The 20,802-nt window shown below is 39.0% G+C and overlaps 1 protein-coding gene across 1 annotated transcript in view; it reads left to right on the forward strand.

Annotated features, from left to right (window-relative positions):
* The window catches only part of KIAA0391 (KIAA0391 ortholog), a 49,064-nt gene that overhangs the window by 17,820 nt on the left and 10,442 nt on the right, over positions 1 to 20,802 (forward strand). Inside the window, exon 4 of the mRNA XM_008936893.1 lies at positions 3,255 to 3,362. Within this exon, the coding sequence (XP_008935141.1) occupies positions 3,255 to 3,362 (108 nt within the window). The remainder of the gene's footprint in view (positions 1 to 3,254; positions 3,363 to 20,802) is intronic.

Below are 20,802 nucleotides of genomic sequence, written 5' to 3' on the forward strand. Positions count from 1 at the left end.
CCTGCAGCATATGCAGGGAGTTCTGTAGATCCCGTGTTGCCTTCTCCATTTGGAAGGAAAAGCTTTTGTGAGTAGCTGACTTCTTTTTGCCTAAACCAATCTTCATGTCATCCTTGTGTCTGGCTTCTCTTCATCAGCTGTACCCTAGCTGCAGCTCTCCTCTCCTTCATTTACTGCTTATAAAGAAGATCTTAGATTTATTCCTACAGTTGGCTAGTGAGGGAAGTACCTTTAGAGAACTGTGAGTGAATCATCTCTTTATTACTGTACCTGTAAGTAAGATCTCATAAAAATCTAGACAAATCCCAATCTTTGGAAGATTCAAAATACTTTGAATGGTATGCTTTCTCTCTTTGTGATGGGTTGACCTTGGCTGGATGCCAGGTGCCCACCAAGCCACTCTATCACTCACTTCCTTGGCAGGACAGGGTGAGATGGGGAGAAAATATGATTAAAATACTTCTGGGTCTAGATAAAGGGAGTTTAATAAAGCAAAAGCGAAGACTGCTTGCAGAGGAAAAAGAAAACAGAAGATGTATTTTCCACTTCCCATCAGCAGGTGATGTCCAACCACTTCCCAGGAAGTAGGGCTGCAGTACCTGCAGTAGTTGCTCTGGAAGAGAAATGTCGTAATAACTAATGTCCCCCCTGCCTCCTCCTTTCTCTTGGCTTTTATGGCTGAGCAGATGTCGTATGGTATGGGGTATCCCTTTGGTCAGTTTGGGTCAGTTGTCCTGGCAGTGTCCCCTCCCAAGACCTTGCCCACCCCCAGCCTGCTGGTGGGGAGGAACGTTGGAGAGACAGCCTTGATGGTGTGCCAGCACTGCTCAGCAGCAGTCACAGCACTGGTGTGCCACCAGCACCTTTCTGGCTACTGTTACAAAGCACCGTGAGGGCTGCTGTGGGGAGGAGGAGCACCATCTCAGCCACACCCAGTGCACTCCTGCAGTGTAAATCTGGGTGTGTTGGAAGAACCCTTTGTGCTGCATACAGATGGTCTGCTGCTTATTCCCAGGCTTTGCCCTTTTCCTTCCCTGTGTCCAGAGAGGATGGGAAATATGGCGACTCAAAAACTCTCTCTCAGGACAGCAGACCTGGATCTTCTCTGTTGTTCTTAATGTATTTTTCTTTTCTGGAAAAGGAAAGGATCATTCTTGCATGTTGCTGGGGAAATATGGATGGTGAGGAGAAAATGAAATGATCCTTGGGGATTTTTAGTCTGTCTAAGGCTTTTCACTGGAGTCTTCTGTATTTGGTGACATAAATTAAACTTGGCAATTTGTCTTCTGCACTTGCTCTGCTATTAACTCTTCATGTCCCTGTGTGGATAACAGTCTTCTGTGCCAGCTAACCTTCTCTCCATGTATTGCCCAGTTTACTGGTAGTGAGACAAAACAGTTGAGCAGACGTGGGAGGCTGACAGGAGCACACTGTCAGGCCTCTTGCTGAGGATGGGTTAGGAGACATTGGACGCAAGAGGATGATGGATGAAGGGTGGAGTGGCTGAGGGAACAACATTGAAAAAGCTGTGTCATCTCACCAGCTCCAAAAGTAAAGCCCAGAAAGCCAGGAGCAGGCTTCTGAGAGGTGCTGAGCCTATCCTGATGTCTCTCAGCAGGACCCTTCTGGCAGCTCCTGTTCCATCTGCCCTGCTCGGAGAGGAGAGGGAGCCAAGCAAAGCCTGGGCAGAGGGAAGTGCTGACCCACCAGATTCCTCTGGTGCTCCCCCAGCTCATGCTGTAGCATTCCCTTGACAGCATACTCTACTCTGCCCATCAGAGAAGAACCATGCCTTCAGGAACTGCTCTAGAACTATTGTCACTTGAAATAAAATACTGCTTTAAAAATTCTCCACAAATCTTTGTGTTTTATCAAACTGAGCCTTTAAAGACAAGGTGACATGTTCACTATACTCTATAAAAATGTCTACTTGATTGTAACCATGCTACTTCAAATAATATTGGCATTTGCTTGCATTAGGAAAATAATGCTTTATTGGAGTATTTACCATATATATATTTTTTAGCTGCTTCCACTCTATTCTGTCTTTCCCATTTTCACTCATCATTCTCTCATAGCTCTCCTATTTTACCTTCATTTGTCTGCAGGTATTTTCCTTCTTTTTACCTTTCCACCTTTCAGACAGCCATCCAGAGTTACAGTGATGACTCGTCTGCTTTTGAACCATGGGGAAGTTCCCTGGGTGCTGTAAGCCCAGAAGTCAGGAATCCTTGTTTGGTTTTGCATTTGTTTCTCCTCCTCCTCCCTGCCACTGCCTTTGCTAGTGACTTCCTTTCTGTGTCTTGGTGTCCCTGTCAGATTGCAATGAGAAGCAATTAAGTTTTGAGTGCCTATGAAATTTCATTTATAGCCTTGGACTGTGAAACCTCTGTTACTGGCAAGTAAGTCTTACTTGTTACTGGAAAGGTCATGTATGAAGGCAGGTCATTGCCCACCAGGATGGTTTGAGGTTCCTGTGCCTATTCAAAACAGTCAGAAGCAGGAAGCAGAAATCTTATGTCTGCTAAAAACACTAAATCTTTGCTCAAAATTTGAGGGCGAAATTCTTGAAGATTTTATTAAAGCTTTGTATTTTGTTCTCCTCCTATGGGTTCTCAAGCCTAAAGCAGTTGTGGTTTTCCTTCTGTTGGAAAAACTGGATGGATGCTGCTGGTTTCCTCAGTCACTCCATTATGTTCCTGACCTAGTAATAAAGTTCATTGTTTTCCTAGTCTTAAAGCTGTGTATGTCTCACAAATGGAGTGCTGTGTTTCTAAATGAATGTTTATTTAAATATTGACTCGCATTCAGAGATTTCAGAATTAGTACAGAGAAGCTAAGCATGATGTTTTTTTTACACTTGGAAATATTAAGAGTTAGCGATAGTGTCAGAGTCCACTGGTTTGTAAAAGTGCTTTGTTTTGCAGCTGTTGCATAACATTGACACTAGCAGGTATCTCTACAAAAGTGTACAGTTGGGCTTATAATTTTGAAAATCTGGACAACAGTGAAATTCTGATTGTCAGTTGTCATTTAAAATTATATTGGACGTATCCACTGTAATGCTAACAGCTTTTATGGGGGGCAAGTGGGTTGCTGTTGTCTTAGCAAATACATAAAGGTGGGAAGTGTAGTCAGTGAAGGAAAAGTGAGAGATTTAGGCTTTGTTTCTTTTTTTTTTTTTTAATAAAAAAGGAAATCTCTTTCTGTTAAACTCAGCGTATTATTCCCTCATGTTTGTTTGTTTATTTCAGGAATTTGAAGCTTTTCAAACATTTGTGGAAAATCGACTTCCATTTGATATTGTTATTGATGGACTCAATGTTTCCCACATAAAACCCAGAAAGATGCAGTGTGAAAATGTAAGTGCTGGTTAAATATTCATTAAGAGTTTTGTCTCTGCTGATCGTAAAACAGTGAGTGCCTCGTTATCACTTATCCTTTTGAAAAACTGATTAAACATTTTTGTTGCACATGTTGCAGTGAAGTTCAAGGAGTTTTCTAGACTTCACGAAAGTGATCAGTGGGGAGATGGTTGTTCTTACGTATTTGACTGTATTAGCTGTAAAAAGTCATACCTAAATTTCCTTATGTATGCAGTGCTCATAGTTAGAGCTAAGATATCAATAATAATGTTATTAGGACACGTACTGTGTGAGGGTGTGTTTTCATAGTAATAGGGATTTGGGGAACAGAGTCAATATATTGGATAGAAAATTGAAGCTAAGAGAGTCATGCTGGTGAGAGTTCTCCTTAAAATAACGCCTTACTTAGTTCAAACCACATCCTGTACAAGTTTAAACTTTATTTCATTCCCTATTGCCTTAAGCATTTGAGTCCTGTTCTTACAGAGGAAGCTCAAGCTGGCTATAGTTCTTTCTGCTTGGTAATTTGAAGAAGAATAAGCCTGTTTTTTCACCAGTACCTATTTTTGAGAATTCTTGGTACTCCCTTGTAGCATTTCACTAAGAAATGGCTTAAGGTTTGCAGTTTTTTTATTTTTGTCAATCAAATAATTACTTTAAATTAGAAATAATGAAGTAGCTGCTCCCTTATATTCCAAAGCAAGAATTTAAATTTTCACGCTCTTGAAATTAAAACTAAGTTATAAATGAGCTTAATTACTGGAAGTGAAGAACATAATTTGTTATTACAAGAAATAAATTTTGGTCCTAAGAACTAGTTTTAAATTATTTGCAAGAAGCAGGATATGCTTTCAGATACGTATATAAGCAGCTGAGCTAGGAAGGTTAGATAAACTTCCTGAAAGGTGTTTGTATGAGAGTGGCAGTGAAGTTTCATGAGATACTGGCTCATGAAGAGGGTACTTTCCTTACCATGAAAATAGAAAAGGAAGTTTGCATGTTCTCTGGATAGGATAAGAGAGGAAATGTTTGTTATCTGAGAAGAATCCCAGGCAGCATGTAGTGGTACCACGTTTTAAGATCTGGAGAGATAGATCTGTGCTGCCAAAGAAGGGGAAGATAAGTTAATGTCCTTCCTCTGTACATGCTTGTCCCAGTTTGAGAACTCTGAGCAGGATCCAGAACGGTCTTTAAGAGCTGGAGGCAATAGAGCAAAGAGCCAACTTGGTTTTGATAGGTAGTTACTGCTTATTTCTGCTAGGGAATCTTACGAGGAGCTGAACAGCATAAACTGCCTTTGAGTTCCTCATTAGCTTCTATATTGGAGGGACTTTGGGAACCATCATGTCAGGGAGCTCCAGAGGGACTGTATGGAGGTATCAGCTTTCCGTTTAGGTTGTTCCACATATGTACAGATCAGATCTCTCTTGAATCTGAGGTGTTTACAGATTAGGAGGATTTTTAGGAAGATCTGCCTTTCTGTCCTGCCCAACAGAATGGTAACTTGGACTCACCCTTCTTACCTCCAGAGGAAGATTCTCTTAGCTAAAATTTACTTGTTTTATGAATTATGTTGCTGTTACTTATTATTGCATTTTGTAATGCACAAAAAATATTAATCATTGGAGTTTCTGCCAGCTAATCTTTTGCTGCTCCTGTTAGCTGAACCCTGTCTTTGAGAGTGTGGCCTCATTATGTGAAATAGGATGGACATGCCCATTAGTTCTGCCTTTCACCTGTAGATATTCACTGGTTGGTTAGTGCTTTTTTTGGCTTGGGGAGTGTATATTTGCACTCTAAGCAACAAAATACCTCCTTCACTGCCCAGAAGAAATACTCTTATGGACCCCATGAACTACTGAAGACTTTTTCATGTATTGAGCCTCTCTGTTCATTGAAATACTTTAAAATTATTTTTTATGATAGGTGTCTTTATAGATGATTACAGTATTGTAACATGTCAGGAAAGGACTGTCTCTTTGTTCTTATTTTGGATACTTCTGAAACCAGAAAAAAAACAAAAACAACAAAAAAAAAAGAAAACAAAAACAAACAAACAAACAAACAAACAAAAAAACCACAACACACACACACCCACAAACAAACAAAAAAACCCAACCTGCAAAGCAGAGCAATCGTTTCTTATATCTCCAAACTTTTCTTCCATATGAGGGAAGGGAAGGTCACAGGAATCTCTGCATGTGTTGCTTTCCTGGTTACTGGTGTTGCTGCCAGGTAGTCCCCCATCTGTGAATGCTGACCTCGCTGAAGGCTGTAGTCAGTCCTTTGAGGGCTGACTCTGGAAGAAGCACCCTCTTTTGGAAGCTGCTATCCTCACACCAGAGCAACTGGATGGAAAATGTGGAGTGGCAGGTCTGGGGCATTCACAGCCTGACTTACTAAACTCTTCAGTGTACAGAGGGAAACACAGTGCAGAACTGTGAAGGTGGAGAGGAGAAATACATGCAAGAGGAGTTGGAGGCAGAACACAAAGGATGGAAGCAGCTAAGGAGGAAGGCTGCTGAGGTCAGGCTGGCTGGGACAGGGTGACTGGCCTATTTTGGACGGGCATACTGTGACTCTTTGGTGACCTCTTCTGCTCAGCTTGGGAGATGATAAAGGAGCAGTATTTCCAAAGGCCTGTTTTTAAAGCTACTCAGCCTGTGTTTTACTTCTCAAAAAGCAATACTTTAAGTTTCCAGGTGGGAGTCAGTCTGTGCTCTTTGCCAGGGTTCATGACTGCAGCTGTTAGACCCAGTTAGGGCATTGTTTTATAAACTATTTTGTTCCAGTATATAGCTAATATGCAGTGATAGTTGAAAGAGAAAATTAGATTGTCATTCTCCATTTACAACACACTGTGAGTGTTACTATGTGCAAATTGTTAGGTTTTTTGAACCACACCCCTTGTGTGATTTGGAGAGAATAGTGAAATAAAGGCCATTGTTAAACACAGGAGAAGGCCTAAGGTTTATGTGACAATAATACGATGATTTAAATGCATTCTGGTCTTTATTTAAATGTAGCAGAAAATACTTTTCTGCTTTAATTTATCTTTAAGAACTGCAGATGTTTTGCTGAGAACCAAATCTAGCTAACTCTTAGTCATATGATTACAACAAGAATAAGTTGATAAAATATTCCTTTTTTGAAACATCCTAAGATTTGTATTCTATTTAGGCATTCCTTAAGCATCTTGGGAAGGGACTGGGTTGTGTGGACGAGTCGTGAGTACCTTGGAAGGCAAGAAGAGAAAGAGGAAAAAAAGCAGAAGTCAAAGGAATAATGTCTAATTCGCAAAGTGTTCTGACACTCTGGAAAATTAGTAGCTGCAGGCAACTTCAGCCCTCACAGCCAGCACTTAGTTAGCAGATCATCGTGAAAAGTATTGATTTGGCAGATTTACGGGAATATTCTGTGGCAATTTCTCTAGTATATGATGCTGTTGGTTTGTAATTACAATTCCCCCCTTTCTTCCAGGTCAGTTTTCTACTAGGTCTGTTTCCTGGTACAAATTGCCAAGTGGTGGCATCAATGGCTGACAGAAAGTGGAGTTAGTGTGAGGTTGTGAACAAAGATTTTTGAGGGCGAGGAAATGTTGAAATGTTCTGATCTGAAGGCACTGCACACACAGTGACTGTAAAACTGCAACACTGGGTGTTAGCCAGCGCCTCTTTTCTACCCTTTTCTTCCTTACTATAGCATTTTAAATTAGACATTACAGTTAACTCCTAATTAAAAGATAATATAGAATGGGAATTATTTTTATTATATAGTCCAAACAATAGAAACAAACTCCCATGAAGTCTAAAATCATTGACTCGTCTTTCTACAGGTTTTTTTTTGCATTCTACTGCTGTTTGAGGCTGTATCTCTTGAACATGTGCCTTGATGAGTCAGTCACTGTTTGTACTGCAAATACGGTAGTTTATAAACTGAGATATCCTTACAGGTTAAGCAATGTTGATTCAGGCTGTATCATGATTTTGAGTTACTCCTTTCCTCCAGATGTATCTAATTACATAAATCCCTAACTAGCACAATGACATTTGGTACTCCCTGTCCTCTGCTGCCGTAACTCTCTTGTAGGGCCTCTACGTTTCACCTTGTAAAGGTCAAGAGAGGGAATTTCCACACGCTAGTTGTCCGGTTGTCTTGTTCAGAATTATGTAACAGTTTGTGTTTAAATACATTTTCTTCCTGTTTATCACAATTTTCTGTAGACGTATTCCTTGGAAGTGAGGGGTAATCCAAGTGCCAGCAGGATATCTCGTCTCTGGAGCATCTAGCTTTGTTTGTGGGGGAGGAGTGAAGGACCTACAATGAGCTGTGGTCCTGCTGCCCCTAGACTGTGGAGGGACGGGGTGGGCAGTGAAGGAGCACGATCAGCAAATGCAGTTTAAAGAGTACTTTGCTATTTTTAATTTACGTTGAGATTGGTGTATGGTATATGAGGTATGCAGCCAGCTCCTTTTTTAGCTGTATCCAGCTGGTGTTAGACATAACAGAATATATATTTCAAACGTGTGTTGGATCAAAGCAAACTCGTAACTCCCGTCTTCAAACAGTTTGGCAGTTGGGGTCAGCTCTGCCCTGACTTTACCCTCTCTAATCTCTGTATTAAACTCAGACATCTAAAAAATCAGTAAAATAGTTCCAGATTGAGTTCCTTAAGGCTGACAATGCACAAGGGAGTAGTTTTTGCTCTTGGCAGACAGTTCAAAGTGGTTGCTCCCAAACTTAATCAGCATCTCTATAAATAGACTACATAGGTTCATATAATTCCCATGTAAATTGCAGTAGGGCTGTACAGCAGCTGACAAAGTCAGATCCTTGATCTTCCACTCCCCTCCCATCCCAATCTGGTGGCAGCAGTTGGCATGCCACCCTTGCCACACCTCTCACCTGCTGCAGCAGTCACTCCTGCCCTGCTGTGGCTGCTGTAGTAGGAGGTGCTCTGACAGCCGGAGGGAACAGGACACGCCTTGCAGCTATTTCTTGTCTTTCCCGAGGGGAAAGCAGCAGACTTGTTGAGTGGAGGCTGCTCTCTCAGTTGGAGAAGGATTTTTGATTAAATGGACGGTGTGGTCACAAGTAGTGTACTGTTCGAGTGTGAACAGATTATTGCATTTTTGTTTCCCATATGTTAAATATTTTTAAAATAATCTTTGTCAAGGGGATTCAAAGTTTAAAATTAATACTATAGTTTTATTCTAGTGGTGCTGTAGTAGTTGTTTCTGGACTCTGTCTACTTTAGCAGTATGGCAAAGAGTGGGTTGAGAGGTCACAGTCTTGAAGGGGAACCTGGGAGCGAGAAAAGTTTTATCAGGATAAGGGAGAACACCAGGATGATTGTGTTAAATTTTTGAAAAAAGCCCAACCATGGCCACAGAGTTGAATGCTTTGTAAATTCAGCTCAGAACCATCATTTTGGCATGCACTTTAGTCACATTTTCAAGGCTCATTTTTTAAATATAAAGACAAATATCAAGACAAAAATAACTCTTCATTTGAAGTTAAAGTTGAAAAAGAGGTTAAAAAAAAAAAAAACCAAGGCACCTTTATTCTTCATTCTTTAGGGTTATTAACTCAAAACAGATTTTGAAGCATAATTTTTGTTTATTTGAAATCTTTTCTCTTGTGCCTATCAATTATCTGTGATGGAAAAAGAGGGGGGAAGAAAAAGTATGTGAGCTTATAGAGTTTGGGGAAAGTAGTAAGCAAAACTTTCTCTCCCAAGTCCAGAGAACACACAAAGAAATGAACATCAATGCGTACGTATATAGTTGACACATACATGTACTGATATGCTCAGGTTTTCATGTGTCTTCAAGTCTGTCTTAACTGTGCACCATGCATATGAGAGATAACTGCACCATTAGGAAGTCAGTGATACTTGATACAAAGTGAGCTGTCCTGCAAAACAAGCAGTTATTAATAAATTTGATCCAAAAAAAGTCACGCATGGAAAAGAAATTTCTTTCTTCTTTGACTCATTTGGCAGCATCTGTCACTTGTTCAAATACTTCACTGTCCGTAAATGAAGCAAGAATTAAGTGGATCCATGAGTCATAATCTGTTCAGAATCAATACATCCAGCAGACATCTTATTTGTCATACTGTGACAGTTCATCAATTCTTCCTCCCACCAACTCTTGTCTTACCACTCAACAAAGCAGCCAGACATGTGTTTGTTCATTTGCTCCCAGCCTTTTCCATCTCTTTTTGTTTCTCTTTTCTCTAATGGTAGTCCAAGTTTGCATTTCCACGATAACAAAACATTTGCCCTGTTGCTCAAGATTGGAGAGATTTGTGTCTTTGCAACATGTGTTTAATTCTTTAGGCCTGCGCTTTCATTTCCTTTAGGTATTGCTCAAATGGTAAAGATGAAATATTTTTTGATGTGTTTTCACTGAAAATTGCCTTCATCCTCTCTGTAACATGATCTTAGAAAGGAGCTCAAGCACTAAGTAATAACCTTGAAACTTCACTTATTTTTTTCACCTATTATTTCTTGGGTTCCTTGGATATCTCAGCAGGTGGACCGAGTCAAGTTCTTTTCCAAAACCACATATAAGAGACTGATACTGATATCCTGAAATCTTCCCCTGCCCCTTCTATATTTGGGCCATACTAAAATAGAACAGATCAAGCTCAACAATTTTGGTCACCAGATCCAGAAGAGCAAGGCTGTTACGCCTCTCAGGAGAGGTGAAGGAGACTGGACTTGTTTGCTTGTGAAACGTAGGGGAAAGGCCTGCCCTGCAAGTCTTCTATCTCTTCCTGCAGTTCTTCTGAAACCTGGTGGTTTCCATTTGTGGCTAAAAGAGAAATAAAAGGGATTTAATATATTCAGTGTTATATACCAGTATACAGTACACAAAGCTGTATTAGACATCAGTGTGTCCAGGGTTCTGGAGAGATCCCTGCAAGTGGTTTTCATGTGTGCCACCAGCAAGGAGACACATGTAGTGACCACATACCTTGAGCCACTGAGTTTGGCTCTTCCCATAGGGTATGCTCCAACATCCTTTGCTACTTCTGCAGCACTGGCAGGGGAGAGTAGGAGGTAGATAGGACTTCTTAAGAAAGGAGATATGAAGTCAGACCGGCTACCTGTGAGTACAGGGAAATTTTCTGAAAACTTTTAACTTCCTGATGTTGTGAAATAGGAGAGTAAGCTGGCAGGGTTCCCCGACTGAATGCCTCAACAGTCGACTCCAAGCAACTATTTTTCCTTTCAGAGGTTTCCTGTCTGATTTTGCACTTCCTAAGGAGAAGAATAGGGCAGCAGAAACTGAGCATGTTAAAAGAAATCTGACAATCATGAATTTTCACAACTCTTCCCTGTTGTTTCCTCACAAAGTTGGATGCTTCCTGGTGTTACTATTTGCAACCTCTGTTGCTGGTTATAAAACAGAATAAAACACGTGATTAAATTAATTATATCTGTCAGCTTCTGTCTGGTATTTATAATTTCTACCTCTGTATTTGGCAATAACAGTGAAACAAAAGTTAAGGTAAGCACAGGAGCACCCAAGCACTCCTTTTTTTTTATGCCGTAAATTGCATCATATCTTTTGTAACAAGAATTCTTGTCACTAGTCATGTAAACTTGAAATTCAACAGAGCAGAATGAACGTGCCTTGATGAATCATGTCCTAGTGAACGTGGTAACTGTAGCAACAGCATGTTTGTTGTATGTTGTGGAGAGGTCCTGCTAAAATCTGGATGATGAAGTCTAATGAAGGTATCTTCTCAGCTGGCTGAATTTCAATCTTGTTGTTTTCACTTCTCCCGTAGAAACCACGAGATGAGTTTTCTTTGGGCAACCCAACTGATTCACCTAATCATAGAATTGTTATCAGTGTGGTAATAAGAGATGTGCTGGGCCTCCAAAGCAGAAAACTTGTCTTTAGGGAACTGAGCTGCTTTTTCAGAAGTGTTTCTTGCATGGAAAGGCTTCATAATAGCAATAGGCTATAGTGCTATTAAGATATGGGAAGCAGGCCAGAAAATGTGAAGGTTGGGTTGCTATAGGCCAATTCCGTGTAAGAATAAATATTTGAGCCTGATAAATGCTGGGTTTTAGTGTTGTCTTAAAGGCCATGTAGATAGAACGATGATTGCATTCATCCAGGTACATCTGGATATATTTATATATTTTGAAATGCAACGAATTTTTGGTTCGCACTTGGCTTTTACATCAGATATGCTTTTTTTAGTAAAAGTAGGAAAGAAGAGATATTTGGAAGATGTGTTATCTGAAGGAGAAAAGGTACAATGAAACAAGAGCCTAAACTGCTTCTGTATTTATTCATGAAGTTATGAAAGCTTGAATTTTTTGAACAGTAGGTTGTTCCCAGGGATTTCAGTGCATTGACATGCTGATTAAGGAGTCAACAATCCATTAACCTGCCTATGTGTTTTATCTAGTTTCATTTTACTTGTAGAGCAAGAGTGGAAGAAACATTTATATATAGGTAATTAAATATAATTAAATTGGGGTTATAAAATTATTCTAAGATGCAGTGAAGTTTAAAAAAAAAAGTTAAAGTAATTTTATCTTTTTTCATCTTAGACTCATAGGAAGTAAAGTACCATTGTCCACAGCTTTTAATCTAAATCTCTTAATAAACTGATTGTTTCAAGGAAATAAGAACTCCTATTTGAATCTAGGAGACCAGTTTTGCCAGAATTAAAATTCTGTGCTGGGAACATGATCATGCTGGCTGTATGCTTGCTTAGAACTAATTCACAAGAATTCCTGATTCACGGTGAACTTCTGAAAACTTGCAAGATCTCTTGGTTCTTATCTAAAATACCATCGTAATTACAGGTGACCTTTTGCATCAAACACTTATTATGAAAACCTTGCCTTTTTCCAGTGTTGATTTTTTTTTTTTTACATCAGATACAGAGCTGACAGGTAAGACGCTACCCCTGTTCTACCTTTTATTTTATTTAAGGTTATGTTTTTGCAGTTCCTGAAAACAAGGGGAGAAGAAGGAGGCGGGGGGGGGGAAAAAGTCAATATAAAATAGTCTTCAGACTAATTCAAACATATGCTTTCTCTGTGTTGTGAAGCTAAATCACATCAAAGTAGATTAAACATACGTGTTTACATCTGCTAATATAAAGAGGAGATCTCATTCAAATACCTGTCACTTCTCTGTAGTCTGCTACCAGAACCATGCTGTAAGTGGAGTCTGTTTCTAGAAATTACAAGAAAAAATTTTATCCTCTTTGCTATCAAAAAGATAAGAGCATTTATTGTTTCAAACCAAAGTATCTAACCTGTCTAATCAAGACAGTGGTCAGAAGTGGATTAGCAGTGCAAGAACAACATATATTTGGAGGAATGTTCCAGTTGTTATAGTTTCTCAGATTTTTGTGGCTGATTTAAGAACTTCTGGAAGAAGTTGCATCCTGACTAGCAAGTTTAATCACCACTGGAGCTGTCTTTGATAAATTTAATTTATTATTATTTAATTAATAATAAGTTATTCCTAACTTATTTCTGCCTTTTGTTTTCAAACCATTCTGTGGCAATGAGTCCCGTGATTATATAGGCTATGATAATGCATGTGGGTTTGTTTTAAAACTAGTGTCTGTTAATTTTGTATGAATGGCCTCTGCTCCTTGTGCCGAGAAAGGCTGAATCGTCCGCATTTGCACCTTCCAGATAATCTGCCATCTTACAGACCTTACCAGATAACTAGCATATATTCTTTATATAATTATCCGGAACCAAAAATTGCATACAATTGTACAAGATAAGTATCATGCAGATTTTTATTTCTTTTTCTTTTTTAACCATGTTCCTTTCTTGATAGGGTCTTTGTTCTGCGCAGGTGTGTACAATGACAGTCAGGGCTACTGCTGAGCTGAGAGTAAGCCTCAAATTGGCCTTGGGAGACCAGCATCTTACTGTGTAATGGTTGATCTCTTGTTTGACTGTGAGCAACTGAGCCTCAAGTGTCCTGGTCTTGCAGGTTACCTGCAGTTAATATAACAAGCCAAAGTTTCCTGTGGATTTTTCACCATTTTTTAAAATACGTTCTTATTTGTCACAGAATGAAAATTCCTAATACACCTTTTTTTTTCCATAGTAAGTTTAAGAGATGAGATGAATATAAGGTTTTATTTAAAACTCAACATGAATTACACCTCAGTAAGGTTTGAGAGTTCGTGTGTGCCACTGCAGCAATGCATTGCCGTCTCCCAAGGGTGGTGCATGGTGTGCCTCTGCTGTGGTTAAATTGCAACGTAGCACCAGGGGTTCCAGGAGCAGGGAACGTTGACTTGGCATCATCTCTAACTCGTGCCACCCATGCAATCAAGGCATGGTCTGGAATAGTACAAATATGAAGTGTCTGGAAGCTTTGCAAGTATGTCTATTAATGATTATAATCAGAGATGGTCTTGCCATGAAAAACATAATTAAGCTACTAGCATACGTGCTCGGACTTGGAAATTATTTTGTTGCTTTGTACCATAGGAGGAACAGGAGTGAAGTAGTAAGAACAGCAGTAGCAAGAACATAATAAGAAAGCTAACACTACCTTTGCTGCTCCTATTCTTTACATTTGCAAGACAAAAAACAAACCACAGTCTAACTTCTGTTTCTAACACAGGCAATGTTAATCTGCACGGGTTCTTCCTCTGTGATGGAGAATGAACTCTAGGGAATATGGGGATTTTGGGGACTGCTCGTAGGAGGAAAGTCATAGCAATGTGACCCAAGCTGAAATAAACTGTGGAGGAGGTCTTGAGTTGCAGAATCCCCTGAAAATGAGCCTTTTATCTGCTGAGCCACCTCACATGCATCTATCATGCTAGTGCAGCAGGTCAGTGGCTTACTGCTGTGGAGGTCAACCTTGTGTATGAGGTCATCCTTATCTCCATGTGTAAAGCAAGAGAACTTTGATACTTGCAGAACCTCTCTAAACACTTTTCTTAACCTGATATTCCCTGTTGCTTATGTGATTTTACAACTTTTTAGATCTTCTGGCTTGTATTTTTCTAAACGATAGAGAATTAACCGAGAATTTAACACTGTATGTAATATATAAAGTATTTACTTATTAGTAGCCATGGTGCTAACTGTTATACAAGAGAAATCTTCACTCCCTATCCCCAAGAAAAATGACTACCTCAAAATCTTAAAAATTAGTCACTGAAAAACGTTAGATGAAGAAATAACCTCATAAAGCATCATGATTTCTGTTAGTGTTTGCCTTTTTGTGCATCTCCATCAAATAAACATTCATATTATCTATTATATAAATATTATTTCCTAAATACTATCCAAAAAAAAAAATTACATTTTAGATCACTCTGAATGCTTAGTCTCTGGCACTGTACTTTACTGCCCTATCTCATTGTTAGGAAACCTTTCTCTTGAGAAATTTCATACTAATCTTTACAAGTATCTACTGTTTTTTCCTTTCTACCCAAAGGTACTAGCTTATGATGCTGTTTCTTCCTGATTTATTATTCACCAGTTAGTTGTTGAATGATTTTTAACTTTTCACAGTTCTAGCTGAAAAATGCATTGAAGTTGTAATGAGTCAGGCAAGTCAGAAGCTAAAGAGATTGCCAAAATTATGTAGACATAATCTGCTTTATTTTTCATCCAATTTTATGAAATATTAACTGATACTTTTGTCTAATTTTTACAAATAATTTCTACTATTTCCAGCTGCTGCATTGTCCTGTCCTTACACAGTGTTTCCTGCAGTGACTGTTTAAACTGGACTTGTTAAAACTGGTCAATACTGACTTACCTTTTATATAAATCAGGAAATATTAGTGATGCTTATGTCTGTCCTCATCATTGTCCAGCATGCATCCATTTACCTGCTCACTTCTCTGATCTCCAAAAAGGAAACAGAGAGTTGACAGTAATATTTCTTCAATCTGTAATAAATGTTTTTGAGCCTTGAGCTTTTAAGGAGTCATGCTGACATGGCTTCCTGAGCAAGCTGTGTACAGTGTGGGCCATAAACTCCCTAACGGAAAGTAAAAGCCAGTTCAGCCTCACTAGTTGTGTGGAATTGTTCCTTCCTTACATGGTATACCAGTGTGGGAAGATCAACCTTGCTGATGCCTTCTCTCCTTGTTTATTTTGCAATTGTGTGATATTTGGGTAAATTAGGTAGTGCTTTCACTGTACTCAGGGAAAACCAAAAAATAAACAAGTAGGAGTATCCTGCAGGTGCGTTGTTAGAGCTATGGTTCATGGAAACTTGACCTACATTCAGTGCAAGTTTGAGGAAAGCACAGTAGAACAGAAGTATTCTTTGAATACTAGCTGTACTATTACCCAATTGATTGATAGGAATTTTCTTCCAGCACAGCCCTAACTTGCCACACATTTGAGTAAATAAAATGAATTAGTGGTAAGAGGGTTGCAAGCAGGTGATCACACAGCAGAACCAGTCAGCCCTAATGATGTTGATTTACCTTGCTCCTTACTAAGAGTAGTTACTCTGGGCTTGTCTAGTGTTAATGTTGCTACACTGCTTTCATTTACATGCTACTCATTTACATGATTTCCACATAAAACATTGCACTGTACTATTTAAATCCATTTATGTATGGTAGCCTTAAGTTTCAGGAGTTTGAAGGAAGTGGTTTGAATTAAAAAAAAAAAATGGAGGGTTTTGGCATTATATATATATATATATATGTGATATATATATGTCTTCATACTTTCATGCTTTACAGGTTGAAAATATCTTAACTTTCTACTGGATGAGCATCTTCAAATGGACTTTCAGAAACATAAATGTTATAGTTTAGGATTTCCTTTTCCTAATCCCACTCTCTCATTTCTACAAGCCCATTCCACAAGCTCTTCCAGGCTAGCTAATATAATCAGTAATATGACACAGAGTTTTAACACTTAGCTGTCTGATGAATTTGGTAAACTAAATACTTCTGGAACGTATAGCTTTCTCTTGCACCTGAGCACTGCTGTTTGGTCCTGGGTGCTCCAGGAGTTGTTAGGTGGGTGTCTGCATCCTTTCCATGGAAATTCAGTGTTCCATGTTGCCTGTTCCATGGCAACAGAATTTCTCAAATGTGCAGGCTAGTATAGTAAGATACATGAAAGCCATAATGCTGAGACCTCAAACCAAAATTTGCTTTGAAAAGAGAGATGCTTTTAGAAAATGTATGTGTGTGTGTGGTTCTTATTTGGCTTCTGAGTGGTTCTGATAGTCATGCTTTCATATTTCAATCTACTTTCTCTTGACTATAGCGGCAAACAATTACTAAGTAGACAAAGATTTTCATGTAACTGCTTGTTGCCAGGAAGTGGAGCTTTTAGACAAATGCCTAATATCATCTATAATTAATTTGTAGGAGTTGACAATATTATCTGTTTGTCAGATTGCTGTATTTTATCTCCCAAGTTAAAGAAAAATACTTTAGATAAAACAGTGGCCTGCCCAGCATCCCGCTATTGTGTAATGCAGACTGTTATCAATAAACTTATATTAAAAGCATTGAAGTAAATTAGATCTTGTGTATTGTAGCTATTCGGGGGGGCTTTCAGACCTTCACTGCCTAGGATCTCCAGGCGTAGATATTGCCTGCAGTGTTACTAGCAGTAAAATGGCATGAGTCTGCAGTGATGTACAATTGAAGTTAATGACTGTGTTAAGAAAAACAATGCTGACCCATAGTTTAGATTCATTCTGCATCAGGTTTGGGCTTGTTTTGCAGGGGCAGTATGTTACTTACCAGGGTGTACAGCCTTGATCTGAATGAGACAGTTGAACCTTTGCTTCATGGGACTGGCAGTGCAAGGTGTACTGGTCTATATGAATGTCCTGCAAGTTTTCTCCAGCTTGGTAAATACCAGTTATGCTCTTACCACTATTAAACAGATTCCTTCCTTGATCCCTCCTTGCTGAAAGCCTTGGTGCATGATCTACCTGTAGTAGGTGGGCTTGATTCTGACCACACAGCTACTTCTTCACCTCAGACCTTTGTGCTTTAGTTTGCTTCTGCTGATTTTTATTCTGTTGAAGAAGAACATTGTATACATTCTCTTTCATATTAAACAAATTCTTCACCTTTCTGACTTTCAAGGAGAAATCACTATTCAAGTAATATTTGTTAATGTATTTATTTGTGTTACTAACTCCAGAATTACTCTTATCGGAACAATTGTTGTTGACGGTAACCTCTCTATCTCTGTATAGTAATCTGTAGCAGGTAACTGGAAAATAGTCTTAATGAGAAACAGAAGAAAAGCAGTGTGAAAATTGTGTTATAAACGTTTGCTGCATGTAGTAGTCTAATTTTTTTTTTCAACTGCAAAGAATCGATTCACTGATGGGTTTCCTTGTATGTGTCATTCTACCTGGTCAATATGCTTGTTGACCTGTGAGCATAGAAGTAATCTTTATTTTAAAGTTTTCTATAGAACTCTTAAGTTTATTAAACCATAGGATGTCACTGCTGAAGCATAGGTTTAATGTGCTTTGAACAGCATCGCGCCTGTGCCTTCTGTGACAGTGACCTCCCCAGCTGCCACAGCACCTTTCCTCAAAGAACAAAAGTACTGGCTGGGACTTTTTGAACCACAGATTGGAGAGGGGGAAAACACTTAGCATCAGACTAGGTCAGTGATGCTGTGCAGACATCTGCATAGGGCAGTGATGAGAGCTAAATTATTGGTATCTTTAAAACTGTCAGTTTCAGTCTTACCAAGCTGATTTCAGTCCTGCACCAAGTTATTTCCTATCTATGGAAAGGATCAGTCAAGCTTGTGCTTTCATTTTCGTAACATCCCCATCACCACCACTGTTGCCACTACCACCCCGAGATGCTGCTCACATTTTGGGTTTTCAGTACTTAAACGTAACTTCTGGCCTACACGCTGAAAATCTAAGACTGGCACTGTTGCGTTTAGTTCACAAATGTGGCTTTCTAATAGCTAGCTTTTTACATTTTTGCTAAAATGAGAAATAATAAGAGAAACTCTTTTACAGCCCGAAGTTGTACACAGCTGCTACAGTAACAGTAGAAATGCAGGAGTACTAATGTAAAGGCAAAGAGTGGATTTACTGGGAATGATGGCAGACCCCTGAAGCTGTGACTTCATCTCGGACAGTTAGTCCATTCACAGTGAAGTTTAAAACAAAAGTTAAAGTAATTTTATCTTTTTTCATCTTAGACTCATAGGAAGTAAAGTACCATTGTCCACAGCTTTTAATCTAAATCTCTTAATAAACTGATTGTTTCAAGGAAATAAGAACTGATAGGTAAATCTTCTCTTCTGAAGTCTATACAACAATGAGTAAACCTCATACCTTTTCATTTTTATGTAACTTGCTTCCTCACAAAAATAAAGATGATGTGCATGTGGTACTTGGTGCAGTGAAGGGATGTGTGGTGATCAGTAAGAGAGCACTGTTGAAGGAACAGCAGTGCAGGCAGAAAGAACTCAAGGGTGAGAACAGAGGCTGGTATTGATTTGTGGAAATGCTCAGGTAACACTTCATGCCCTTTCAGCTTTTACATGTTTATTTTCCTCCTCTTGTATAATCACAGATAGAAGCACCTAGCTTATCTCCTTGGTGTGGAGGGTTGATACTGGTAGTTCTTCTTAATGCTTTGCAAATCAGGTTTTTGTACAAAACAGTAAGTGCTTGGGAAAGGTATGGATGACAAAAATTCCATGTGAGATGCCCAATATCTTTGATGGGTAGAGGGTGAATAAGAGGAGAGATAAAAGTATAGGGTTGGCTACATAGAAAAAATATCTCAGAGGAGATCAGAAAAAGAGAAATATTTTTGCCCTTCTACATGACTTAAGAATGGAGGACATGCAGAAAATTCAAATTCATGGAAGGAAATATTTTACTGACAGTCCACAATTAAAACACAAAACTTACAGCTTCTAGGACTGGGCTATAGTTAATTGTGAACATTTCACAGGTTCTGCCTTGTCAAAATGCTGCTGTGGATTTCGATACACCGCTTCTCTGCCATCTTTATGCCTACTTCATAAGTGCTGAGCCAAAATCAAAGGGTCTGCGTGCGTTTTTAAACCAACATCACATTTTTTGCAAGTGATGGGGAAAGAAAATGGTCTTGGGGCTGGTTAACAGAAGTCTGGGATTGAGAAACCTGACTGGCACTTCAGTGACTCTGAAAATTCAACTTCCAAAAATGCCATTATGCAACTGAAGAACGTTTCTCCACGTGTTTCCTGAATTGTTGTAAGAGTCAGGAAAAAAAATTGTCTCTGTTCATCTTTTGCAATTTATACTATAACATTTAGCAGTTCCCAACTGCCCGTCTCTTCTTTAGCCATCATTTCTGGAGTTCTTGGCATTGTTCATTTAATGATATGCTGTGTTAACTAATGTCACTACCCATTTTTCTTTCTTTTAGTCACAGTTGACCTTTATTCATCTAAAGATCATGATGATAAAAATATTCAAAAGGAGTGACATTCAAAAAGCGTGAGCAAGAATGGTCACACTAAAAGGTTTGTCAGGTGTAAGGTCTGAAAAAGTGGCTGAGAACTTTTAAAAGTGGCAATCCATTCTGAAAAGCCAGACTTCAAAACTGTAGCATTTCCTACACCTGGTTATCCCATTCCTGCCTCCCCATCCTTCATGTCATACACACAATTTAAATTCTGTGTTTAAGTAGTGTATATATTTCTTCAGTCTCTGCATGCATCCCACCCTGATTCTGTTAATTCTGCTAGGAAACATGGCTTCACTATCGAGCACATTACTACTTGTCATGCCTTTTGGGAATAAGACAGAGCAGGATATGGCCATAATTAGATTATATATTAGAAAATAACTATTTCAAATCCTTTTTTTTCTTCCATGCTTCTCAGCTGGGAAGGATAGGGATCTATCCCTATCTGCATAGGACAAATTCATAAGTGTCTTTCCAAACCTGAAGTTAATTTACACAAGTTTGGTCGGTATTGTGCTGTTCTCTGAGCTGGTCAGTAGGCATGGCCAAAAAACAGGCATGGGTCTTCAAACATGTTTGAAATTGAAAATTTTACTTCCAGTTTATAATATAGCAGAATATAATGTCAGAGTCCATTTACAAATATATTACTTCTATATTCAGAACTGTTTCAGAGGTTATCTTGAGCAGATTGCATCTTCAGATGAAATCAAGCAGAGTCATAATTAAAGATATCTCTGTTACTGTTGTAATAGCCAGGGTACCATGAATACAGGAAAGTATAAATTATGCTCCTGCTTCTGGACCTGACCTGAATCTGCTTAAGCTTACTCTGTTTTACTCCCTCACTACTGTGGATTCAAGAGGGCTTATTAGCTTGGATGTAGTGCATGAAGTATCCTTCAGTCAGTTTTGACCTGGAAATAATATGTCTAAGTTCACCCAGTGCTGCACTTGAGCCAAGTCCTTCAGTCAGCAG

Source organism: Merops nubicus, unplaced genomic scaffold (assembly GCF_000691845.1).
Source record: "Merops nubicus isolate BGI_N331 unplaced genomic scaffold, ASM69184v1 scaffold3213, whole genome shotgun sequence".
In the NCBI taxonomy this organism is placed as follows: domain Eukaryota; kingdom Metazoa; phylum Chordata; class Aves; order Coraciiformes; family Meropidae; genus Merops; species Merops nubicus.